Source organism: Apiospora aurea, assembly GCF_038362705.1.
Source record: "Apiospora aurea strain CBS 24483 chromosome Unknown utg000008l_segment0_segment0, whole genome shotgun sequence".
In the NCBI taxonomy this organism is placed as follows: Eukaryota; Fungi; Ascomycota; class Sordariomycetes; order Amphisphaeriales; family Apiosporaceae; genus Apiospora; species Apiospora aurea.
In genome coordinates, this window is record NW_027117395.1 from 1486205 (window position 1) to 1511514 (window position 25310).

General features: G+C 54.1%; 8 protein-coding genes across 8 annotated transcripts; 5 read left to right on the forward strand and 3 right to left on the reverse strand.

Annotated features, from left to right (window-relative positions):
* Nucleotides 1-165: 165 nt before the first annotated feature.
* Nucleotides 166-1737, forward strand: PG986_011941 (uncharacterized protein; the record flags this gene model as incomplete). Its single annotated transcript, XM_066848163.1, has 1 exon — nt 166-1737. One exon carries the CDS (start codon nt 166-168, stop codon nt 1735-1737), a length of 1572 nt encoding a protein of 523 aa, XP_066694859.1.
* A 2550-nt stretch (nt 1738-4287) lies between these two features.
* PG986_011942 (uncharacterized protein) lies at nt 4288-5806 on the forward strand (the record flags this gene model as incomplete). The annotated part of the gene is made up of 2 exons (XM_066848164.1): nt 4288-5030; nt 5095-5806. The coding sequence occupies 2 exons, from the start codon at nt 4288-4290 to the stop codon at nt 5804-5806; spliced, it is 1455 nt and encodes a 484-aa protein (XP_066694860.1).
* Nucleotides 5807-6404: 598 nt separating this feature from the next.
* PG986_011943 (24-dehydrocholesterol reductase) lies at nt 6405-8101 on the forward strand (the record flags this gene model as incomplete). The annotated part of the gene is given in 2 exon segments (XM_066848165.1): nt 6405-7596; nt 7611-8101. The coding sequence occupies 2 exon segments, from the start codon at nt 6405-6407 to the stop codon at nt 8099-8101; spliced, it is 1683 nt and encodes a 560-aa protein (XP_066694861.1).
* Nucleotides 8102-8759: 658 nt separating this feature from the next.
* Nucleotides 8760-10494, reverse strand: PG986_011944 (hydroxymethylglutaryl-CoA synthase; the record flags this gene model as incomplete). The annotated part of the gene is made up of 4 exons (XM_066848166.1): nt 8760-8897; nt 8960-10029; nt 10099-10201; nt 10435-10494. The coding sequence occupies 4 exons, from the start codon at nt 10492-10494 to the stop codon at nt 8760-8762; spliced, it is 1371 nt and encodes a 456-aa protein (XP_066694862.1).
* Nucleotides 10495-12752: 2258 nt separating this feature from the next.
* On the reverse strand, nt 12753-14124 carry PG986_011945 (uncharacterized protein; the record flags this gene model as incomplete). The annotated part of the gene is made up of 6 exons (XM_066848167.1): nt 12753-13072; nt 13130-13208; nt 13261-13417; nt 13481-13689; nt 13743-13901; nt 13993-14124. The coding sequence occupies 6 exons, from the start codon at nt 14122-14124 to the stop codon at nt 12753-12755; spliced, it is 1056 nt and encodes a 351-aa protein (XP_066694863.1).
* Nucleotides 14125-14815: 691 nt separating this feature from the next.
* On the forward strand, nt 14816-17369 carry PG986_011946 (uncharacterized protein; the record flags this gene model as incomplete). The annotated part of the gene is made up of 2 exons (XM_066848168.1): nt 14816-15604; nt 15663-17369. 2 exons carry the CDS (start codon nt 14816-14818, stop codon nt 17367-17369), a joined length of 2496 nt encoding a protein of 831 aa, XP_066694864.1.
* A 1498-nt stretch (nt 17370-18867) lies between these two features.
* Nucleotides 18868-23781, forward strand: PG986_011947 (ABC transporter; the record flags this gene model as incomplete). The annotated part of the gene is made up of 4 exons (XM_066848169.1): nt 18868-18880; nt 18993-19848; nt 19880-22158; nt 22220-23781. The coding sequence occupies 4 exons, from the start codon at nt 18868-18870 to the stop codon at nt 23779-23781; spliced, it is 4710 nt and encodes a 1569-aa protein (XP_066694865.1).
* Nucleotides 23782-23938: 157 nt separating this feature from the next.
* On the reverse strand, nt 23939-25198 carry PG986_011948 (uncharacterized protein; the record flags this gene model as incomplete). The annotated part of the gene is made up of 1 exon (XM_066848170.1): nt 23939-25198. The coding sequence occupies one exon, from the start codon at nt 25196-25198 to the stop codon at nt 23939-23941; it is 1260 nt and encodes a 419-aa protein (XP_066694866.1).
* Between the last annotated feature and the right edge of the window lie 112 nt (nt 25199-25310).

Sequence of the window (25310 nt, forward strand, 5' to 3'; positions counted from 1 at the left end):
GAGAATATAACCTCACATTCATTAGGTTAGGCCATTCACATCAAAATGAGAGGGTAATTACATCCCGACCGAGTCACCTTAAGCATCGCAAGATTCGTCGGGCGCCTTTTACCAAGTTTGAATAATTCGTTTCTATCTCGGCAACAGATAGACGTTTGAACAAAGATGGCTGAGTCAGCCAAATTCTCGATGGCCGACTGCCCAATTGTGCTCCAGAATGGCGCTGTTATCGAAGCTAATGCCGATATCTCCGGCGTCGGCGTAGTGACCGCGTTCATTCTGAGTGCTTACCTGACCTTTACCGCTGTCCTAGTCGCCTACCTGTTTGGTCTTGGGGACTCGGAGCTCTTGAGCCCCATCGACTGCCGCGTCTTCCACATTCGATCTTATCCTTCCCGATCAACCAATGGAAGTGAGCAGCAGCAGCAGCAGCATGAGGAACAGCGGGCGCCCAGCAAGCTCAGGGCAAAGGCCGAGGCCTGCCTCCGCACCGCGGCCCTCGCCCTGAGCGACCAGCAGATCGTGACAGGCATCGCCATCATGGGCGCCGGCTTCCAGGGGCTCCGCACGGGAGCCCTCTCGGCCTACCATTACCAGATCGTGCTGTACCTGGCGTGGATGTCGAGCAGCGTGCACCTGACGGCCATCACCTTGCTCGCGTCCTACCTCAAGCGCCACCGCGGCGTCCTTGCCTGGCGCCTCACCGGCATGCTCGTTCTCTTCGTCATGCTCATCGTCGGTCTTGTCACCACCATCAGCAACGACTGGGGCATCTTCTCGTGGCCGGGAATCGACAGCGACAAGACGGGCTGGGCGATCCTCGCCCGTTGTTTCTGGGGGAACCTCAGGGGCGCCAGCGTGAGCCCGGACGCACCAATCGGCTTCATCATCTTGAGTGTCAGCTACTTGTGGAAGATGGGTCAGTTGTTCTCGTCAACTCGCGGCGCCTATCACCGATGGTTTCGCGGGCCAATAGAAAGGTTCCTGGTGTATGCTTTACGGTTCACAGCAGAGAAACGCAGCATACGTAGCGGGTTCTCGTGGTTCTGGCTGTGGATGTTTCGGCTTCTGCTGGCTCTAGCACTCCCAATTATGGTGGTGCTTGAAGTTTTCTCCTCTTTTGCGGCATCTCTTTGGTTGTCTATGATGGGCTTGATCTTTGGCACGATCCAGGTCCTGATCCCTCGAGGTCAGATGCAGCCCATGACCCAGACTCAAGAAGGCACTTGGGGCTTTGGGCAACTTGTACCCCTAATTCTTCTGATCCAGCCATTGGGCATGGTTCTCGAGCATGTTTGGGCGAGGGAACCGCACGACGAAGATGCACTGGAGCTGTTGCGGTACACAAGAACGCTCCCAGGCTCCCGCGACACTCAAAATGAGCCGAAGACGGATCTCTCTCGAGGAGGTCAACACAATCAGTACTGCCTCCAGCAAGTTCTCCTCACTCGGATATCCGCCCATCCAAGAGCATCGACTTGGCCTCAAGAGCACGCCATTGTTAAAGACTTCCTTTTCTCAAGCAAGTTGTTCTCATTCCTGGTTTGGCTGGTGCAGACAGCTGTCATCACGATTTGCACTGTGGTATTCCACTTCGACTCCCTAACTATCGGCAATTCACGCTCCAGTAACTGGGAGTTTATTCTCGATGCGATGGCAACGTTTATCGGATTTGGCGTCTTGGCGACTCTGGCGATGTCTCCATACAGCCGCACCGGTCGTATACCTCGGACGTGAAAGGGGCGGTCTTCCGATTATACATTAGCAATCAGCGGGAGAAACACCTGAAGGTACAATGCCGCCGACACAGTGGCAGTTCCAGGACTGTGTAAAACCGAGCACGCAGGGACTCATTAGCCATCTAGAAGGGGAAAACTGCTCTCGACTTTGGGTCAAGGGAGGCTTCAGTCAACAGGGAAGGGATTCAATACAGGAGGTCACCAGGCTTGGACCGACTGCCAGCCGTCGGCGATTAGTCCTGGCCGACCACCTCTTCGTCGAGTCAACGACGATGTGCGTGGACATGCCATCAGACTGCATGGGATAGCTAGCCAGCTCCAAGCAATGATCAGGACCGGCAATTAGAAGTTCACGTCTATGCTCAGTACGGGGTTTCCGGGTGAAGGGTACGACCCGACTTCTCGCAGAGGCTACAGTAACGACCGGTTAGAGCCAAGTCTCAGGTGATTGGCGACAGATGAATGAAATCAAGAATTGAGAAAAACCACTCCCTTAATTCACTGCCTTGCTAGATTTGATGACGCTGGCATGAAGGCGGGCGATTGTTCGCCTCAAGCACGATGCCACGTGTTGGAGCACACCAGGGAAGTCGGACGACTTGGCGAAAGCTGCTCAAGAGGTCACCCCATGGGGAATGAGTGAAGTCAATTCGGAAAATGGCATATTGGCGCCAGCGTATTTTGCACTACATATGGATGTGCATACGCCACCCAAACTCGCAGCCTGTGTAAGTAGGGAGGCTAGTGCGCCGCCCAAAACGGAGGGGAATTTGGAGAATTGCATGGCGCCGCGTGTATCATGACGCAGGTTAAAACTTTCCATGAAATAGCCGATCATTTTGCTACCTGCTCGTATGTACATGTATGTACAGAGGCATCCAAAGATAATAAGCTCAATACAACATTGAAGCTGGTTTCACGACTGATGATGACTGAGCCGAGGCCAACGAAGGGGGAAAAGACGTTGGAGGCCCAATAAAACATTACATGGCCACCTGCACCTAGCGGGCGTCAGCTGTTGCAGAATCGATCTATTCCTGTTGGGCCGGGCTGCGGGCGGGGCCGAGCATCTGAAAACTAGGCGATTGGCTTTTTACCCTTGGGCTCTGGAGTCTGGACAGCCGTTCTTTAAGCCATGGAATCTGCCATGGACTCATCTTAGAAAAGAAACGAAGAAGAGACCCCGGACGACGATCCATTCCTCGGTACTTGTTCCGCTACACTTGCCGCATCGAGCCAAAGTCGCGAATTTCGACGAGGGGGTTTAGTGAGCGAGGAAGTGCCGATCTCCATCCATCCTCAACGTCTTTTCATCGATCCACAGCGACCTGCAACATGGACCAGGTCCTATGTAAACTGCACCGTACAGTACCACCCACTCATTGATTGTCATGCCCCCTACTCTCTCTATCCACGTCCGTCCTTGACGATGGCAGGCAAGCAAACAATACCACGGCCATAGCGTACGATGTATGGTGGATACGCCTGCAATATTCACACAATGAAACAAATGAAACACTTCGGGGCTCTCCAACTCTAAAAAGGGAGACAGGAGGTCCCCTTCGGAGAGAAAGACGGCCGATCTTGTCTTCAACCGATGCGACCAGTCGTGCTCCTTTCACCACCAACACGGCGCCGATCGCACAATCGACGCGCATCTTCTGTTCGTCCCAGGTGTCATTCGTCTGGACCCTGCTCGTATTTGCGGCAAGCTGACTGATAGCAATGACTCGGGTGCCTCGTTGCTTACCACTGGGCCGTTGGACTCTAGGTCGGGCACATGAATTGGCCCAAGGATATCATACCATCATCGCTCGGCTTCGCAATTTTGTTCGTGAAGCCCGTTGCATATAGTGGTAATAGCACAGCACCCTGACACTTGTGTTGCCGCGCAAGAACGCACCCCTATGTCTGTCCATGCCCCATGACATCCCTCATACCGTGTACGGTAGCGAATCTAGTCCAGCCGAGAGGTCCGCGTGGTCGGTTCGCGTACCGGTTAGCGTCATTCTCGACTTTGCCCCCAAGACATGCCTTGGGGCTATTCCTTGCTTGGAGGGGCTTGCCTTTCACAAGTCCCATCCATTGGCACCAATGTAATGGCATTGACACCATCGACTTTTTTTTGTGACCATGTACTGGAACATCCCTGGAGTGGGAGTTCGATTACACCTTCCATCAAAATGGCGGTAGGTACGGGATCCATCTGGACCAGTTTCTTTCTTCTTTCCTTCCTGGGTCTTCTCCTGCACGAGAAAAAGATACACTCTGCACTCTTTTATTTGTGTGCTCCTGCGTTGTCGTACGGAGCAGGACTCTGTGCCTCTCCATACTTTAGTCTTAGCCGAACAACACCGCCATCCCTAGGCACTGCCTCGGCTTTAACTACCTTCAGTTATACTTAAACCGGGGCACGAGCTCTTGAGGTATTGGTATACTCGATTACTGTTTATATACCGCCTTCTGAGACTAAGAACCGTTGCCCAGCGGAATCCTTCGAAAGCCTTCCTGGAAGCCATCATCCGTTTCGCGGCAGACCGTCAGCATAATGGCAGAACCGAAGCCAGGAGATGGCGTCACGAAGGCAGCAAAGGCGCGCCTCGCGCTGCTCTGGACTGTGTTGCCCAAAATCCCTTCTGTCATCAGGGTCGTGTTATTACATGTCCTGAAAATGTCAGAGCCTTCTCGCTACCTAGATCTGCGAGAAAACGTGATAGTCTCGTTTTTGCGCAGCCTCTTGGATCAGCCAAACCCGCAGCCTATATCCAAGACACAGCGCATGACACTTAGGGATCCGGGAATCAAAGGCCGAATATGGATCAGCAAGGTGTCATCACAAGTACCGCCAGAGGAGAGTATCCGTGATGTTCTTCTTGCTGCTATTGACTCGTCAAAGGGCCAGTTTGTCGCTGCCGATGGAATCTGCAGAGTTCCGGATATTGTTCCCGTCGAGGCGGAGTGGACGGGGTACCGTGCTCATGCGAGCCCCAGTTCGGAGCTGCCAGCAATACCCGAGCAGCAGAAATACGGCGAAATGATGAAAGAATGCAGCAGTGATGTCACAATACTTTACTTTCATGGTGGCGCCTACTATCTAATGGACCCGGCCTCTCACCGGCCCACGACGAAGAGGCTTGCCAAATTGACGGGTGGAAGAGTTTACTCTGTACGATATCGACTTGCGCCTCAAGACCCGTTCCCTTCCGCATTACTGGATGCTTTTGTCTCCTATATGACGCTTCTCTACCCACCCCTGGAGCAGTCCACGCGGCCGTCGATGCCTCCAATACCGTATTTAGCGGCGATAGGTAAGATAGCTAACCCCTGTTTCCACGCTGTCTACTAACGGCCATAGTGCTGGAGGAAATCTGAGTCTAGCCCTTTTGCAGACAGTCCTTGAAATTCGGCGAAGGGGCCTCAAGGTAACCTGGTTTGGACACGAAAGAGAGGTTCACTTACCGGCTGCGGTAGCCGCCAACTCACCGTGGCTAGATATTGTCCAGAGCATGCCATCATGGACGACAAATCAGAAGTGGGACTATCTACCTCGGCCGCGGGATCTCGCAGATATCAAGCAGCCGAAAGATGCGATCTGGCCTGCCAAACCACCACGGAAACACCTTTTCATCGACGATGATTTCCTCCTCCATCCACTGGCATGCTTGCAGCTGAACGCTTCCTGGGAGAGGGCGCCGCCTATCTACGTGTGCTGCGGCTGGGAATGCCTAGCAGACGAGGATAAGTGGTTTGTATCCAAGCTGGTCAAGGATGGGGTCGCTGTCGTCTTTGAAGAATACGAGGCGATGCCGCACGTGTTTGCCGCTATCCTGGAAAAAGCGCCACAGTCCACGCGGTGTTTCGACGGGTGGGCAAAGTTTATTAGCCAGGCTTGCGGAAGTCCTCAAGAGATCCGGTCGAGCTTCACCACGATCAAAGCCAAGACCATGAAGGAGGTCGATATCAATGTCAAGAACCTGAGCCCTTTCACCGAGGAGGATCTCCGGAGGTTTGCATTTGACAGGGTTGGGCGGAAATCGTCGTTCCCGAACACGCCTGCGAAGCTGTAGAGCCTGGTTGCGAAAACAGGGATTGTACTTTGGGTGTCATCTGCGTTAAGCCAGTCTGAATGAGTTTCGGATGATGTTGGTGGGCTTGAAGTCGCACACATGCATGACCTCGTCACACGTCTTTGGGGTGGAAGAGATGAAACGAACGAAAAGCACAAATTGATACCCACGCCAGGTATATACGAAGATGCTTCCTGAATTACATGCCTTTACATACATAGTACAATACCGAGATCTAATGTTGATAGATCATATTCTCGTTTCAATCATCGTGGTGTTTCGTGTTTCATCGTATGTCAAAATTGACGGCGCCGTTACCCTGGAAGTCCCCTCAAAAGTCCCCCTAACCCAGCGGCGTGCAGAGGTGCCAGACCCCGGGGTCCGCTAGCGCCGAGTCTGAGCGTCGACTGCCAATGGACTACGACTATCTCGGAAATTTATCATCTCAATTGAATCTTGGGGCCTCAACGTCTGCTGTCCGATGCAGCACCTGCGAAGTAAGCAACAGTGCAGGAACTACGGGAATCAACGGGGCTAATAACGGTTGATAATTTACACAAGCACCAGACCAGGTACAACCACAAAATCCTCCAAGAAAATGGAGCGACACAAGAAGTCCGTGAGCCTCATCTCCGCCACCATCAAATCCTTCTTTGATCGGTCTGAGCCGTACCGGATCTTTCACGGGTCCACCAACTCGACGCGGCCGGCGCACCTGAAAAAGGCCGCGCGGCTCGTCGACATCTCGTCGCTGCGCAATGTCCTGAAGGTCGACAAGGCCAAGCGCACCGCGCTCGTCGAGCCCAACGTGCCCATGGACCGGCTCGTCGAGGCCACTCTGCCGCACGGCCTCATCCCGCCCGTCGTCATGGAGTTCCCCGGCATCACGGCCGGCGGCGGCTTCGCCGGAACCGCGGGCGAGAGCAGCAGCTTCCGCTGGGGCTACTTTGACGAGACGGTCAAGGGCGTCGAGATGGTGCTGCCCGACGGCCAGGTCGTCAACGCCGCCAACCCGGGGCACCCCGACGCGTCCGAGCTCGCCGCGGCCAACCCGAGGGGCCAGTACGCCGACCTCTTCAAGTGCGCTGCCGGGTCCGTCGGCACCCTGGGCGTGACGACGCTCCTGGAGCTGCAGCTGATCGAGGCCAAGCGCTACGTGCGAACGACGTACCGCCGCACGACGAGCGTGGCCGAGGCCATCCGCGTCGTCAAGGAGGAGTGCGCGAAGCCCGAGAATGACTACGTGGACGGCATCCTCTTCTCCAAGACCCACGGCGTCATCGTGAGCGGCACGCTGACGGACGAGCCGCCGCCGCCGGGCCAGAAGCCGCAGACCTTCAGCGCGGCCTGGGACCCCTGGTTCTACCTGCACGTGCAGAACGTGACCAAGTCGCTGCCCTCGTCATCGGCCTCGGCCTCGACCAGCTCGGCCACGGCGCTGACGACGGGCCGCGTCACGGAGCACATCCCGCTCGCCGAGTATCTGTTCCGGTACGACCGCGGCGGCTTCTGGGTCGGCGCCGCCGCCTTCGACTACTTCCGCCCCGTCCCCTTCACCCGCTTCTTCCGCTGGTTCCTCGACGACTTCCTCCACACCCGCATGCTCTACCGCGCCCTGCATGCCAGCGGCGAGAGCGCCAAGTTCTTCGTCCAGGACCTCGCCCTGCCCTACGAGACGGCCGAGGCCTTCGTCGACTACGTGGACGACTCCCTCGGCATTTGGCCCCTGTGGCTCTGCCCCCTCAAGACCCCCGCGGGCCCCACGTTCCACCCGCACCTGCGCCGCGACGGTATCCAACAACAGCAGCAGCAGCAGCATGGCGGAGCCCAACCATCATCCCCGCCTACGGCGAGATGCTCAACATCGGCGTCTGGGGCTGGGGCCCCTCCGACCGCGCTGCCTTCGTCTCCGCGAACCGCGGTCTCGAGTCCAAGCTGCAGGAGCTCGGCGGCATGAAGTGGCTCTACGCGCACACCTACTACGAGCGATCCGAGTTCTGGGGCGAGAACGACAAGGGCGCCTACGGCCCGATCCGGGCGTGGTACGAGGCCCTCCGCGGCAAGTACCAGGCGACGGCGGCGAACCTGCCCGACGTCTACGACAAGGTCCGCGTCAAGGACGCGCCCGAGGAGGGCGGCTGGAAGGGCGCCGTCAAGAAGACGTGGCCCCTCGGCGGGCTCGTCGGCATCGCCCGCAGCATCCAGAGCGGCGACTACTGGCTGCACCGCAAGGCGACCTGGAAGTGGAAGAAGGGCGGGGAGGAGAAGGAAGAGCAAAAGCAGAAGACCCTGTGAGAAATGAATAGCATAACAAGATACCATAGATGTATATGTGCCAGCAAAAGCAAAGCGAATTTTAGCTGGAATGGCCGGTTGCCATAAGTGGCTGTACCATATAGAATGTATATATTATCAGCGTTGGGGCATCAGGGTTTGACAAAACTGACACTAAACCCTCTCTAAGCAAATGCGGCGCATCGAATCTTCAGCCATGTACGTATGATTTTGAAGACACGCTAGCACAACCGACCAGAAAATGGGTTAAGTGATGTTATTGTCTTCAGAGTTTATCTCAGTATGTAGACCTGGCCACCAATTTCAACTCAACAAAGGCGGGTGGTCATTGATAGTGTAAAAGTCTATTTATCTGGCTCGAAGCAATGCTTGCAAGAATGGTTGCTTTGTAAAAAGCTCCCCTGGTATATACAAGCCTCTAGGTTGGCCGAGATATTATAGTCTCGGCATTATTAAAAGTTGACGTTTCTTTTGACGTCTACGTTCGTTGCATCGTTTCCTCCACTCATGACTGGTGGTATTCGCTCGTGGGAGTACCATTACGCTTTGATGCGACGAGATCATTGTCCTTCAAGACAACAAGACGTCGCATAGCGGGGTTCGCCACCTCGGTGGCTGTGTTGAATCAATATCAAAGCTCTATGCGATTTTCGAGATCTTATTCCTTGACCGAGTAGAACCGCTTGAACATATCGTCAACCTTCTCAAGGTAATATGTTCCAGGGACAATGGTAGAGATATCACCCTTAGGAGTGAAGTCCTTCTGGAGATGAGCCTGGTGGCGCAGATCACAGAACTATAGTTCAGTTAGCACGATGTTGCCAATAAGCAACGGGGGGAATGACTTCATCAACTTACAGATTCGTACTCGCTGGGGCTGAGAGCTCGTCGCGAAGCCAGCTTGTTAGGGATGTCCAAAACCTTGGAGATCTCCTCGGTGCTGCCGTTGATACGGAACGAGGTGAAACTGGAGGCCAGACCGGAACCGTAGCTGAAAAGACCGATGCGCTTGCCCTGAAGGGTAGCACTGTCGACGTTGCCGACCAAGCTTGCCAGACTGCTCCAGACACTGGCGCAGTACATGTTTCCGCACATAGTTGCGACGTTGATCGCAGGCTGGACGCGCTCAGCGAAGCGCTTCTTGGTCAGGCCCATGAAGGTCTTCTCCACGACCTTGTCCGTGAGAGACTTCTCATAGGGCATATCGCGCAGCTCACCAGGGACCTCGGCAAATGCGGGGCTGTCAGGGTTGGCCAGGTAGTCATGGTATAGGAGACGGGCGTAGGACTTCTGGACCTGCTTGCAAGTAGGGGAGTGGAAAGCCAGGTAGTCAAAGCGGTCCAGGGCAGTCTTGGTAGAGTCGGTGGCAGCGTGGCCGTTGCCGTTGGAACCCTGGAGCTTCGCCTCGCGCTCGCCATAAGCCTTGTAGGCGGCGTCCAGAGCCTGGAAGTAGCAGTTGACCGAGTAGTGGCCATCGACGTAGGGGTACTCGCTGGTCAGGTCAGGCTTGTAGAAATCGTAGACGTGAGACATGTAGGATCCGCGCAGACCGGGCTCAGCGACGATCGGGGCGTTGGGGCCAACCAGCATAGCGACACAGCCAGCACCACCCGTCGGGCGCGCATTGCCCTTGGCGTAAAGAGCGATGTCACCAGCAACGACAATAGCGTCACGGCCATCCCAGCCGGAGGACTCGATCCAGTTGAGGGCGTTGAAGAAGGCATTGGTACCACCGTAGCAAGCGTTTACGGTATCGACACCCTCAATGTTGGTGTTGGTGCCAAAGAGCTGCATCAAAACCGACTTGACCGACTTGGACTTGTCGAGAATGGTCTCGGTGCCGACCTCGAGGCGGCCGATGTTGTTGACGTCGACATTGTAGTTCTTAATGAGCTTCGAGGTGGCGGTAAGAGCGAGCGAGTAGATATCTAAGGTAACACAAACATCGCGTCAGTAGGGGGGACCAGTACACATGGAATAAATAGAGTGGAACATACCCTCTCGGTCGTCGCAGAAGGTCATCTTAGTCTGACCAAGACCAATTGTGTACTTGCCAGCGCTGGCGCCATCGTGCTTCTCGAGCTCGGTCTGTTCGACATACTGTGGGGGTGAAGGTTCGTGTCAATTTAGGGGTCCATGCGATTTCGGCAGGTGAGGGGGAGGGGCAAATTCGTGGTGTTTTCCTTTTTTTTCCCCTGCCCTGGTTGAGCAGCAACATCAAGCTGTCAGGCCCAATTCCCCCAATTCTGCTTGCTACGCGCAATGCAGCCGGGGAACCAAAAGCGAATATGCAGGCGAAATCAAACATGAAGCATTGGCTCTGCAGAACGTACCTGGCTGGGGAAGTAGAGTTCGATGGCCTTGATGCCAATGTTCTGGGGGCGGGCGGCCATGACTGCGACGGATTGGGGTGCAGGGAGAACGAGCTGGTGTTGGTTTGTCGAGAAGAACGGGGGCTTTCTGAAAGTTGTTGCTGTTGCCTTTTATGAACAGACAGCGTCGGATCTAGAGAAGCAGAGAGAAGGGTGTCAGCAGAAATGGTCGCCGGGGATTGAGAAGGCTTTCACCGCCCATTTCCCGGGCTTGCAATATCTGGTACGCATATTTGGGAAGGCGTTGGTGGGGATCAACATCTGCATGGCATGGGAGGGAGGAGAGGGTCGGGTTTAACTCGAAAAAATAGGCTGTGGCGTGCCAATGGTCACTCGGGGTCCGACTTACGTACTTTTGCAGGCCTGTGTCTTCCGTGCAGTCTTACAGTCGGGTGGTAGTGAGAGTGGGAGGGAGAGTGAGAGTCGGTAAGAGAAGGATCGGGAAGGACTGAGGAAGGAGGAGGGAAAGATATATGGGTATGATAAATCTGAACGGGTTGCTTTGCTTTGTAGCAAGAGGGGGCAATGGGGGAAGAGGCCGAGAGAGAGGAGCAGATTTATCATTACCTACTTGTTATTCCGTACGTAGGGTGGTACCTTGACAGACTGGACTGCGAGCTTCCTGCTACGACTACGACTGCTGCTGCTACTTGCCTTGAACTCATCTCAAGTCCGGGTCCCTTTTTTTGCACTACAGCCAGTGACTACCTCCTACCGTCCATCACAACAATCCAAGTGGCATGAGACGGACCCGTCCTACCCTCTGTTTTAGTCCTAGCCGGGCCGTTGAGCATCTTTGATAATCGCGGTCTGGTGGCTACAGTTCTGGCTACAGAACCCAACTTTCGAACATTCGACGACGTGGTGGCCCAGGGGTGGGATCGGCCACGGCGATTGCCAGAGAGGGAAGTGCCCATGCCGTCTGGGTTTTTCTCCTTTCGCAAGCAGCCCGCCGGGTGGCCTACATGGAGAAGGCAGAAAGCGTGATGAATTATCGGTGGCCGAGATTCGACCGTCCCACAATTGCACACCAAAACCCCTGACAGATTTTAGGCTTATCGCGCTATCGCCCAATGATCCCCTGCTTCTTGTCCCAACAGGGACTAGACTGCACGACAGACTGCTGCAACCCTGCTTCTCTAGCCCGTGCCTTGGAGCCCATCAAAATCACAATGTCGCTCCACGCACCGCGCTTGCCACGGAGACGAAGGTGAGAATGGCAGTCGGCCATTTCAGGAGAAAACTTGTTGGGCTCTCACTTCACGCCATCCCGTATAGACCAGAGACGGGAGTGGTACGTGTACGGGATGTGCTACCAGCCCCGAACCAGCCACCATGACAGAACACTTTGGTCTATCTGCCGGGACCATGTAGGTGGTCAGAAACATGACGACGTCCCTTCCCTGCCATTAACAGCCCTGGGCAACAACACACCTGCCTAAGTAATTATTAAGCATGCAGAAAATGAGCTATGGTTGCCAAGATCACCAAAGCAACGAGGGGCCTCTCAACAGTCCACTCCAACCAGGTATCGCATACCCCTATACACCCATTACTCATGTCAAGCAGGGCATACTTACACGGTGGCACCACCTTTTGAAATACCACTTAAGATTTGATGCCTCCACGTCTCTGGAATCTCCTTTTCCACTTCCTTAAGGACAGATTTCTATGTCAACTTTCACTCACATACCTACATGCCTCTAGTAATGCTATCATGGAAATAAGGTCCTCTGTCACCCTGTGTATACTCTTGTGTCGAACGAGACGGTTTACATGGTTTGCAATAAGCGAGTAATGTGCCGTGAGGGCCCGAGCGCCATACAGGAACACTGCGTGGGAGCTTGCAGGTTGGCAGGTTACCTACCCGGCTAAACCACTCACAAACACGTCAAGCTGCGGCTGCGAAGCCTCCTCGTGTTGCGGAAACAAAGAACGGAAATTGTGTCCAGTGTTTATTTCAGGCGGGGGAGCATATTTGGCTACGTTGAACCCGAATCACAAAAACGGCAATGTGGTTGCACGACGGCGGGAAGCCTCGGGCCGGAGGTCCTGAGATCTAGCTCTCCGCCAACGTACATGTACCCTTGTCAACGGACCGCTGGAACGGCTGCTTATCAATATAGCGAGTGCACACTCAGCAACCACATGTTGGTAAATACGGACGTATCTATTACCCCATTAATGTGGTGTCACCCGACTCGGGTCCATAAGCTGACGGGCAGCAGAAGTTGGGTCCGCGAGCTGATTGGCAATGAAACGGTTGCTGCCGAAGTCGCTCACTGCCATTCCACACTCCAGGTGGTCTCACCCTTCCTGAAGGGAACTACTTCAACCCCAGCGTCCTTAATCGACTCGGGGATAGTGGCATTGCCCTTCTTGACAAGAATATTCTTGGTGGCCTTCTCGACCCCGTAGAATTCTCGGCCCCATTCGCTCAGGAAGCCCCGGAGAAGCCGCTCCGTGACCTGCTCGTCTTTGACGTCCCCTCTTTCGATGGCCTCTTCAAGCGAGCTGAGCACATATTGGCACGCAAATGGCTGTGTGAACACGCCAGCAGCTGCGTTTCCTTTCCCCTTCTTGGCACTGATATCGTGGGCTGCTCCTGACTTAGTATAGTTTCATTCATGTCAGACCACCATGGGTAACGACTTACGGGCCGAATCGGTGCCTAGGAAGAACTTGCCATTGCTGTTGACGAGGGCATCAAGCAGCTTCTTCCTGTCCTCCGGAGTCTGCGATTTTATTAGCCGGTAGATCCTCTTGTTGACTAGCTGCAAAGCTCACCTTGGCCACCGGCTTGCAGAAGCAGTAAACATTCCCAGCCCAATCGTCAACCAAGAGGGAGAGGTGGTGGGCCGTGATGGTAGCAACTACCGTCTCGCCGCAGCTTCTAACAGCCTCAACGGCATCGGCTGTTGTGGTGTGTTCCAGGACGATTTTCCTAGCAACGTTAAAGTTACAACCGAGTTCATGAACCAAGTAAATGCTATACTCTTATGCTTACAGGTTGGGAAAGCGGCGATGAAGGTCCTTCAGGGTGGGCAGGAACTTGCTCTCGGCGTTCAGGATTGTCACGTCCTTCTTATCACTCGGGACCTCGCCGTGGAGGTTGAGCACCAATCCAACTTCTTGCATGGCCTCAAATACTGGGTAGAATGGCTCATAACTGACGACACCTGAAGAGCTGTTCGTAGTAACACCTGCAGGGTAGGACTAGTAATTGCAGGTAAGCATTGAGCTACATGATCAGTTGCGTGAGCGAGTACCTTTATGCCCGCGATGCCGGCCTTCTTAGCTTCACGAACAACATCGGGGGTGATGGTCTCGTGCAAGTAAAGAGTCATCAGGTAGTTGATGCTCGAGTCCACATCTTGCAGACGCTTTTTGTACTCCAGTGCGGCAGCAACAGTGGTGACGGGCGGCACCTAAACCGGGAATTAATATTAGAGGGTTTCTCCCGTGAATTGGTGTTTGAAGCCACCTGGTTCTGCAGACTATGCGGTTGTTATAACTTACGAGATTGGGCATGACATATACAGTGTCGACCCCGCCATTACGGATCGTGGGGACAACGGCTTTCAGCATGTCACCGTCCCTCAAGTGGACGTGCATGTCCGCGGCAGCCGGCAAGATGTATGAGTCCTTCATGTTGAGTATATGTGTTTGTATATTATGAGTATACTGGAGCAGGGGATGAGGAGAATACGGGAATAGAGCAATCAGTGGTGGTTATTTTACCTAAGGCATACTGCATCTATGCTTTGCCCTATTGAATTTTTGGGTTCAATTGAAGCACCTGCATCCACGGATTTCTCCGCTGAAACTTTCCCACCTCCAAAAGAACGTACTTGAAGTACCTATAAGTTAATACAACGTAGCCTGTGTATTAACCTGCATCTACCTATCTAGCTTCAACTGTTCGGATACCGATGTTTTGTGAACCCCATTACTACGATCCTTCCTGGTTTTAAACACACCCCGACAACTGTACTAATGTATTTGGATATGTAAAATACTTACCTAATGTAGTTGCGGCATCTGGCAGTCGCAATACATGATCACGTGATTTCGTGGTAGCAGTCGTGCTGCTCTAGACGACCCCTCAGCGCGCCGTTTCCAGCGCATTCCTGATCGTACCTTCAGCTCCTAAGAATCACATCCTAACGTTGCGCCTTGGGACCCTTTTGTCCCACACACCAAAAAAGTATACATACACAATCTCTTCTTGCTTACAGAGAGCTCTTTACTTTGATATCAAATCAAGAGAGGCGAGCATCAAAATGAGCGGGCTCATCCACCATTCTTGACTTTTGCGCAAAGTTGATGACATCATCGAGTCATGGCAGGAAGGAAACGTGCAGCGCCTGGGACCGCCAGGTCTACCAGATCAACACGCACAACCAGCGCTTCGAGTAGCCGTGAGGCGGTGCCTGATGTCTACCGGGAGATGCTGTCCGATGCACAAGTCCGGCCCAATACAACTGTCGATTCTCCCGAAAGACCGGCGAAGCGACGAAAACCCGGCCAAAGGTCTAAGCCGGCGCACCGGCCAAAACCCTCCACTGAGAGCGATGAAGAGGATGAGGATATAGAATTCGAAGATGTCGGACTACCGATACCGACTATGCAGACCATCATGCGCGACACCGACGAGGAACAAGATGATGAAGAGGACGACGAACTCGAATTCGAAAACATAGACTTCTCTCTTGCCGAAGCGAATGCTGCTCGGGCAGATAACGAGCCGAAAGACATACAACTGGATCTAACTGCGCGCGCCAATACCATGCCCCGACGGACAGTGGACAGGCGGAGGCCTATCAAGAAAGTCGAGAAGGATCGCCGGGTTGAAATACACAAAACGCATCTTCTCTGCTTACTATCACATGTTGCACGGAGGAATAAATGGTGTAATGATCCCAAGGTTCAACAGTCAATGAAGAAACTCCTTACTAAGAAGATGATCACCTACTTGAATCCCGGGTCGAACCTGTCGCAATTTGCACAGACAAACTCGCTTAAGGAAGGACTAAAGCAGCTGGAAGAAGTGTTCACCACTGCGTACACAATTACAGAGCGAGGTCTTCGGCGTGCTCTATGGGCTGATAGCGAAGAGCATCTAAAAAATGTACGTTTCCAGCCATGCCGACTCCATGAGCGCACCAGCTAACAGGGCATTGTACCAGTATCAACTTCCAGATGATGCGGAAACGGTGATGGAGAGGTCAGATTTTCGAGAGGCAGCTGAATCATTGAAGGGTTCGCGTGATGTTGGAGCACAGCTATACTGCGCACTACTTCGGAGCGCTGGCCTCGAGGCTAGACTAGTCTGCTCCCTCCAGCCCCTTTCTTTTGCTGCTGGCGGTCCGTCTATGTCGAAGCTATCCAAGTCGAAGAAACCCCTGTCTCTCGAAGAACGGCTTGCACGCCAACTCAAGTATGACAGTAGCTTCGACAGCCCAGGAATCAACAAAAATGCCCCTTCTGCGCTCCGTCGCCTTGGGCACCCAAGCGCGGCAGCGTGGCAATTTCCCTCAATGGCTATGGCGAGTGCCCCACCGCCTGCGCGGGATACGACCAAGAAGATCCGCGAATCCCCGTTTCCCGTCTACTGGGTCGAAGTGCTGGATGTTGCACATCAGAAATGGCAGCCTGTAGACCCCCTCGTAACGCATTCGTTATGGAAGTGGAAGATCTTTGAGCCACCAGCCAGTGAACGAGAAAACTGCATGACGTACGTGGTCGGATTCGAAGCCGATGGCTCGGCCACAGACGTTACGCGCCGCTATGCCAAAGCTTACAATGCCAAAACGCGAAAAATGCGCATCGAGAGCGTCACTGCCAATGGTGACAGGTGGTGGCGCAAAGCGCTCAAAGCATACAGCCGTGGTTATACGACGGACATGGACCAGATCGAGAGCAACGAACTAACGGCGGCAGAGGCAAGAGAACCCATGCCTCGAAATGTGGCGGATTTCAAAGACCACCCTGTCTATGCACTCGAAAGACATCTACGACGAAACGAAGTTCTCGTTCCCGGGGCGCAAGCAGCCGGAACAGTAGGTGCCGGTAGTAAAGGCCCTCTGGAGAAGATTTTTCGTCGGAAAGATGTGCGCATCGCTCGCACAAGGGAGAAGTGGTACCGCATGGGACGGGAAGTGCCGGGGGATGAGATACCTGTCAAGTGGCTGCCGAAGCGGGCGAAGAAGCAGATGGACGCTTTCGGTGACAAAGAGGACGAGGACGAAGGCGACGAAGCGGGCACGCCGATTTTCACAGTGGAGCAAACGAAACTCTACGAGGCACCGCCGGTCGTGAACGGCGTCATACCGAAGAACCGCTTCAGGAATTTGGACGTCTACGTGCCTAGTATGGTCCCGAAAGGGGGTGCCTATGTGGCGGACGATCTAGCGACCCATGCCGCCCACCTTCTCGGTATAGATTACGCCCCGGCATTGACGGGGTTTCAATTCAGGGGCAAGAAGGGCACAGCAGTTTTGTATGGAGCCGTCGTGGCCGCGGAAAATGAGGAAGCGGTTTGGGCGGTGATGGCAGGCCTTAGAGACATGGAAGCTGATATGGAGCGCGAACGGAGGACGCGCGAGGTCCTCAAGATGTGGAAACGATTCTTGATGAACCTGCGTGTGCGGCAAAGGATATGGGCAGGCGCGGAGGAGGGTGCGGAGGATGAGGTGGATCAGGACAGAGTGGAGAAGATCGTCGAAGAGGAGGAACGGGAGGCAGAAGAACAAGACGCGGAGGGGTCTGAGGCTGAGGGAGGATTCATCGTCGGCGACGATGATGACTTTGGCGGAGGGGGGGTTCCTTTGATAGGTAGCGTGCCGAGACTCACTTCCTTCCAATTCCGGGGCAGGGTCTTCTGGCTGACCTGACCGCCCAGTCCCTTTCCCATCCACTATCTACGCGTTCCACAAGTGCCCCGCGGGATGTCAGCTCACGTCAGTCAAAGCATTGTGTCGTTGTGCAGCTTCTTCACCGATACAAAGTATGACGAGCCAGATTCGGATTCATATCGCTTGTAATGTAAGCCCCAAGCAACAGATTTGCAGAGTCGTGAACGTCACTACAATAAGGGGCGTTCCGCGTTATTGGCTGCATACGATTCTCCAAGATCCGTGGCTGGTCTGGGCACAATCTCGGCTGCTGCCTAATTGTGCTACCTGGTCTGAAACGCCGGCCAATTCCCAGGCCAATTGTTGGCATGTTTGTAGCCGAATGCGAACAGAGAGCGAGCTAATGTTGAGAGAGAAAGAGGGAGACCAATAAATATTAACCGGCAAGTTGCATACCTACATACACGTATCGTACTTCGATTTGGGTTCGTACAGCCGGCCTATAAATAGACTTATCCTTACCAAAGTATACCGGGCCGTTGAATACATATACATAGTTTGACTCAAGAAGTCGCCAATGGGCGAATTAGGTTAAGTTCTTCAAGGTACCCGGGATAAATAGGTTCACAGCATTGGAAAGAGTATCAATAGGTCAACAAGGCTGCGTGGTGTCTGCTGTGTTAGGTGCATGTTATATGCAGGCAGAAGCAGAATGATGTGCTTACGCATCCCGAGTCAAGGGCGTTCTAGGTTGTGTTTTTTAACAGTTCGTCAGTGGTTCTCTCAGTGGTTCTTCAGTGGTCCTTCCAGTGGTCCTTGGGGGTGGCCCCATGTCTGGTTTTAAGCGATGGATCGATTCCCGAGACCCGAGATTTGGACCTGGACTCCATATTTCGCCCAAAACCCATCCTTCGAAACCCCAGTTTTCCTCAGCTACTGGCGGACTTACCTTCCTCGTCTGGCATGCGCTGCGCGGCGAGGCGACGCTGCATCGCCCGTGCTGCCCATGTCCCTGGCGGGCTAATCGTCTCATGTAACCACGCAGCCAACCTATTGTGTAAGTATAGAGTACAGTAAGTTCGTTCATGTTTGTTTCGTGTGTGGAGGGAAGGTAGTTTCCGTGTGACCATCTCCATTGACGACTCGCTGTCCTCGCCTTCTCATTCTTTGTTTTGTTGTTATCTATCCGCAAGGAAGCTGCAATTCCACACGCCAAGTAAGCAGCTTCTACATTGGCAGTACGGTCGTACGGCCGTCAGCACCACAGCCACTCTCTCGGCACGGCGAAAAAAAAAGTCTTGACGTAACTACCTTTGGATCGCGAACATCGAATACGGTCGTCGTCATCGGATGGTGTAGTGACCTTCTTTCAATCTTCTTTCTCACATTCCTTGCCTGGTATGGTTTCCAGCTTGGTTATCTAGAGGTCGACGTCCCGTCAGTTTCCACCCGACGGCCAGGCTGACCGTTTGTCGTCGCGCGCTGCATTCCGTTGGACATATCTCCGAGAACCGACCGTTGGCTCCGAACCAACACAATGGCGTTCCTCAGTCAGACCTGGACCTTGACGTCCAAAAACCTCAAGATCGTATTCGTACGACATTCATTTGCCACAGTAATAAGGGCCTTCATCCTGCCAATCCTCCTGGCCGCATTTCTAAGTTTCGCCCGGAATTTATTCGTTCCTCCCGCCGTATACGGTATCCAAGATACCCATGGCGTGCGATCACTCTCCCGATGCGCTGGACTACGCCAGCGGTACAGACAGGGGAATTGTTCTTCTGGTAAACAATGGACATGCTGGAGGCGACATCGACCGCGTGATTGACAAGGTTGCCGATGTGGTAACAGGCGCTGGAAAGAACGCAACAAGGTTATCGGACCCGGCAGATATCGGCTTTATCTGCAAAAGTAGTCTGCGCGCAGTGACTGGCTGCTATGGAGCCGTGGTCTTCGAATCATCGCCTACCGAAGGCAGAAGGAACATATGGAACTACACACTCAGAGCAGACGGTGCTCTTGGCAGCAAGATTGACACGACAAAAGACACCAACGATGCCGAGATATACACCTTGCCGTTACAGAAAGCAGTCGATTCAGCAATCGGGGGGCTCAACGGACGGCCTTTGCCTGCCGAAACTCGAGAATATGCCTTTACCTCGATGACCCAGGAGGAGCGCGCAGAGCAAGTTCGGCAACTCTACCAGCAAGCCCTCGTCAATTTCCTAGCTGTTGCCTTCATTGCAACCATCATTGGCGTCTGCTACCATATGACGGGCTTCATGGCCACCGAACGTGAGATTGGCATGTCTCAGCTGCTTGATGCGATGATGCCAACCAAACGCCTCTGGGAAGCTCAAGTTGCGAGATTGCTTTCTCACCATATTGCTTTCACAGTCGTATATCTTCCTGGTTGGATCATTGCTGCCATCGTTATCGGGCGCGGTGTTTTCGCCTCGTCTAACGTTGGTTTGCTGATTGTCCATTTCCTCCTTTCTGGCCTGGCTTTGGCATCACTGTCAATTTTCGGCTCGGCCTTCTTTTAAAAGGTCGCAGCTGTCTGGTGTAGTCAGCACGATTGCATACATTCTTCTGGCCATCCTTGCACAGGCACTTACGGCACCCAACACCGCTGTCGTTGTTGTCTTGAGCTTGCTGTTCACGCCTTGCAATTTTGTGTGGTTTCTCACGTATGTTGCCCGCTACCAGAAGCATTCGTGGCCCGCAGATTTGATACATACTCCCCCTGACAGTCCTTGGGAACTCCCAGGCATTGTGTTCTGGGTCTTCCTGGTTATACAAATACTTGGCTACCCTATATTGGGCGCTTACCTGGAGAGGGTCTTTCACGGCTCGACGACTAAGGGACGGACCATCCTCCGTGGGCAAGATGCTGCCAATGCACCCCAAGCGGCTGTTCGTCTCGAGAAGTTCACCAAGATATACAAGCCCAGCGCTCTACGGCGGCTTTTCAGCTTCATATCCCCTGCTCCCGAGCCTGTCGTTGCAGTAAATGAACTAACCCTGAGCGCGGGGAGAGGTCAGATACTGGCCCTCCTTGGTGCGAACGGGTCAGGAAAGAGCACGACGTTGGATTCTATAGCTGGCATCAGCAAGCTATCCAGCGGTAACATCACCATAGACGGTACCGGCGGCCTTGGAATCGCACCTCAAAAGAACGTGCTTTGGGACGAGCTTACAGTCTTCGAGCACATTCAGATTTTCAACCGCTTGAAGGCCCCTGGGAATAAATCGTCAAAGGCAAAAATTAAAGAATTGGTGCACTCTGTTGATCTTGCCTTCAAGATCAAGGCCCAATCTAAGACCTTGTCAGGTGGGCAAAAACGAAAACTACAGCTGGGTATGATGTTGACAGGAGGGTCTGCCGTATGTTGTGTCGATGAGGTCTCGTCAGGAATTGACCCCTTATCGCGACGCAAAGTCTGGGATATTCTCCTCGCTGAGCGAGGCAAACGTACCATAATCATGACGACACATTTCCTGGACGAGGCAGATCTCCTCGCAGACCAGCTTGCAATCCTCTCGAGGGGCACGTTGCGTGCTCAAGGCTCTTCTGTGGAACTCAAGGACCGCCTGGGCGCCGGGTACCGCATCCATGTTTTCAATGCCCAAGATATCAAGAATCCTCCTGAAGTCGACGGCGTCACCAGAAAGATTGGGTTTGATGTTATCAGCTACATCGCCCAATCTTCGGCCGCCGCTGCGGAAGTGATCCGTACTTTGGAGGCAGTGGGCATAAGTGACTACAAATACTCTGGACCAACAATCGAGGATGTGTTCCTACAGGTAGCCGAAGAGGTCCATGGCGAAGACTTTTCCAAGCTGCAAGCATCAGCAGAAGGCATAACTGACGACAAGCAAGTGAGCTCGGAGAATGTCCAAGCAGTCGAAGGCCCTGAAAAGGAAAAGGACAACCTGGCACTGCTTTCTGGCAAGCCAATCGGATTCGGCCGCCAGTTGACTGTTCTGTTCAAGAAAAGAATCACGATCCTCAAGACGAACTGGTTCCCTTACTTCGCAGCCTTCTTCATTCCCATTGTGGCAGCAGGGTTGGTCATGCTCTTCATCAAGGGACAAAGTCAAATCGGTTGCACTCCGTCAGATCAGTCCTCGTCAAGTTCGGATGATGATACATTTCAAGATTTGTACAACAATATTACCCTCGCCGTTGGGCCGGCTTCTCGGGTGAGTAGACAGGATCTTACGAGGCTATTTGCCCCCATCCTGTTTCCTGATGGCTTTGCAGCCCTTCTGGCGGCGGCGGCCTCAGGCTCAGGCTCAGATGGCAATGGGTCTACTCCCGACAGTTTCTTCGATAAACTCAACGTCGTCAACTCTCTCGGCGAGTTCAATGACAATATCGAGCAGCATCGTAAGAACGTGACGCCTGGTGGTTATTGGCTCGGCGATTCCAACTCTCCGCCTACCCTTGCCTACAAGGCCGAGTTTGTCGACTTGTACAGCTCGGTAGCAACTCAAAATCTCCAGAATATCATGCTGGTTAACACTACTATTGCCACCACCTTCAAGCCTTTTGACAGCCCTTTCTCGCCAGGGATGGGCAACTCGCTCCAGGTTCTTGTCTATATGTGCCTGGCTTTGTCTGGATTCCCTGCCTTCTTCGGGCTTTACCCCAATATCGAGCGGCGGCACAACGTTCGAGGCCTACAATACTCAAACGGTGTCCGTTCATTGCCGCTATGGGTGGCGTACCTAGCATTCGACTTTGCCATCCTTTTGGTGTCTACAGCATTCGTCATTATCATTTTCGCAACGCTCTCCAATGTTTGGTACCATGTTGCATACTGTAAGTTGGCTATCTTTCTGGCTTGTGTTTCTCTCGGCATCCAATACTGACTATTATTCAGTATTCCTCATCTTTATGCTGTACGGTCTGGCCTCCACACTCTTCGCCTATGTCATATCGCTGTTTTGCAAGACTCAGCTATCCGCATATGCCTTTGCTGCGGCTGGGCAAGTAGTGGGGTTCCTGATTTACTTGATCGCGTACCTTTGCGTAATCACATACGCTCCCGCCAACAAGATCGATGAAGATATCAACCTAGCGCACTTTATCATTTCTGCCTTTATCCCCATAGGATCTATCGTTCGGACACTGTTCATCGCGCTGAACCTATTCTCGGCTGCTTGTGATGGATTCCAGCTGGCACCCAACCCGGCGGCCATAACTGTCTACGGAGGACCGATTCTGTACCTCATCATTCAGTCTTTCATCTTATTTGGCATTCTGATATGGTATGACAGCGGAGCTGGGATGAGCATTTTCCACAAGTTCACACGGAAACCTATTGAAGCGAAGCCTGACGAGTCAATGTCTGACGAGGAGGTTGCAAATGAGCTAACGCGCGTGACAACCTCGTCTCGAGAGACTGATGGGCTACAGGTTGTGCACCTAACAAAGACGTTCAAGAAGAACACAGCTGTGGACAATGTCACCTTTGGGGTGCAGCACAGTGAAGTGTTCGCGCTCCTTGGGCCCAACGGAGCGGGCAAGTCTACGACCATATCTCTGATCCGGGGCGATATCCAGCCAAGCCGCAATGGTGGTGACATCTTCGTCGAGAATGTTTCCGTTAGCAAGAAACGTGCGGCAGCCCGAGCCAATTTGGGTGTCTGCCCGCAGTTTGACGCAATTGACTCCATGACTGTACTGGAGCATTTGCGCTTCTATGCCAATATTAGGGGCATCCCTGACGTTGAACACAATGTTCGGAATGTGCTCCGCGCCGTTGGACTGGAGGCATTCTCGACCCGTCAGGCCCATGCTCTATCAGGAGGCAACAAGCGCAAACTCTCGCTGGGCATTGCACTGATGGGCAATCCGTCGGTTGTTCTACTCGACGAGCCTTCATCCGGTCTTGATGCAGCGGCAAAACGAATCATGTGGAAGACATTGGCCAGCATCGTGCCTGGCCGGTCGATCCTCCTGACAACACACAGCATGGAAGAGGCCGACGCCCTCGCTAACCGCGCCGGTATTCTTGCCAAGCGCATGCTGGCCATGGGCCCAGTTGAGAATCTTCGTCAACGTTTCGGCGACGCGCTCTATGTCCACCTCGTCAGTCGCACAGCGCCACACTCGACCCCCGAAGAGATGGAACGTGTCCAGGCCTGGGTGAAGAGGACATTCCCCGGCGCCGATGTGGAAGAAAAGACGTACCACGGACAACTGCGTTTCTCCGTACCCGCGAGTGCCGTGCTCGCCGACAAGGACCACGATCAGAGGAGCGCCGTTGGCCAACTGATCATCATGCTGGAAGAGCAGAAAGAGAGCCTCGGCATCGAACACTACAGTGTCAGCCCTACTACGCTTGACCAGGTGTTCCTGACCATTGTAGGCAAGCACAACGTCAAGGAGGAGGGTCATGAAGAGACCAAGCAGAAAAGCTTGTGGCGATGCGGGCTCTGATCCTGCCCCAGCTCTGGCGCCGTATTAGCCTCTTCTCGACTGAGTTGAAAGGCTGATGTATATAATAACAGTATCACTAGTGCACTAGACATAGACCCGTTCCCACGTATTCATAGTACTAATAGAATAAGCACTCTCGTCGGTGCCATTCCTCCCTTTATCCAACATACTGTCCATACCTAACCATCTCGCTGTCCTCCCGCATCCTTTCCATGTCCAGTTCTCGTAGGCACATCAGCGCGGTGATCTCTCCGTCGGGTCGCCTTGGCATCAAGTATACCAGGCTCTCACACACATCGTCAGTAAATACAGGTCGCTGCACGACCGCTGGCCTACCCAGTCCTACAACCCCCAATCCGTCGCCGCCATCACTGCCGAAGTCGAAGTCGTAGCACGATTCCTTGGCCCATGAGCTCAGGTTCACGCCCGTCGACGGGTCAAGGCCGCCGCCACCGCCATTACTGCCGCCATCCGCAGCCCTACCTTTAGCGAGCTGGCTAATATGTACGCGGATGCCGTCGCGCACTGCATGGGGCCGTAGGCGGGCGCGCAGCCCGGCGGCGACGGCGCCGAGGGGTTGGCTCAGCAGTGACGCTGGGCTGAGCGTGCTGGATACTTTGAAGGCGGCATCGCCCGGGTACGTGTGCGGCAGACCGGCCACGTAGCGGCGAGCGTCGACGGTGCGGGTCAGTGTTGTCGTGGTCGTGGTCGTGTTGGGCAGGCGGGCGAGGCGGGACCTGGCGATCGACTGCCAGAGGAGAGCGCTGAGGGCATCGTCCGTGGAGATGAAGGGGGTCCGTTCTCCGTCTCCTACATCTGGCGAGGAGGGCATTGTGGCCGTGGCGGCGGCTTTGAGGGCTCGCAGTGCTGGGCTGGAGAAGGTGAAGGTGGACCAGCGTAATGCTGCTTGCGGGGGTCTTCGATGTTCCTCTAGATGATCCGGCGCTGCTGTTATTGTCGGCGATGGATCGTTCTGGTCGTCTTTGCCCTCTGTTGGGTCGTCGGTGGTCTCTTCGGATGCCCCTGTAGCTGTCGTGCTATCGGGTCCCTCCAGAAGCTCCTCGTCGGAGAGGTGGAGGAGTGGCAGAAGAATGTCGCGCCTCGGCATGTTGCCCGTCGAGACCTCCTCGGCGCTGAACGGCTCCCCGCGACACGCCTTGGCCAAGAGACGGGCCATCTGCGCCTGGCCCGCCAGGTCCATGCAGCTGTGCAGGCCGTTCATGACGAGCACGAGGCCGCCCGGGACCAGGTTTGCTTGTAGCAGCAACACGGGCGCTGCCGGTTCGGCAGAGTGGCTAAACGTGCCACACGGGGCGAGGACCGTCTCGTCCAACAGCGAGGCCGGGATGCTGCCGCCGCCGCCGGACTTCCAGTATTCGGCTATCGCGGGCGGGAAGTCTCGTCGCAGATCCTTCATCGTAATCAGCGGGGCTTCTCGGTCGGGTCTGATCCTGAAGATGCCGTCGTCGTCTTTGATGACTTGGCCCGCTATCCAGGGAAATCCGCGTGCTAGTCGTTTTAGGCCATCT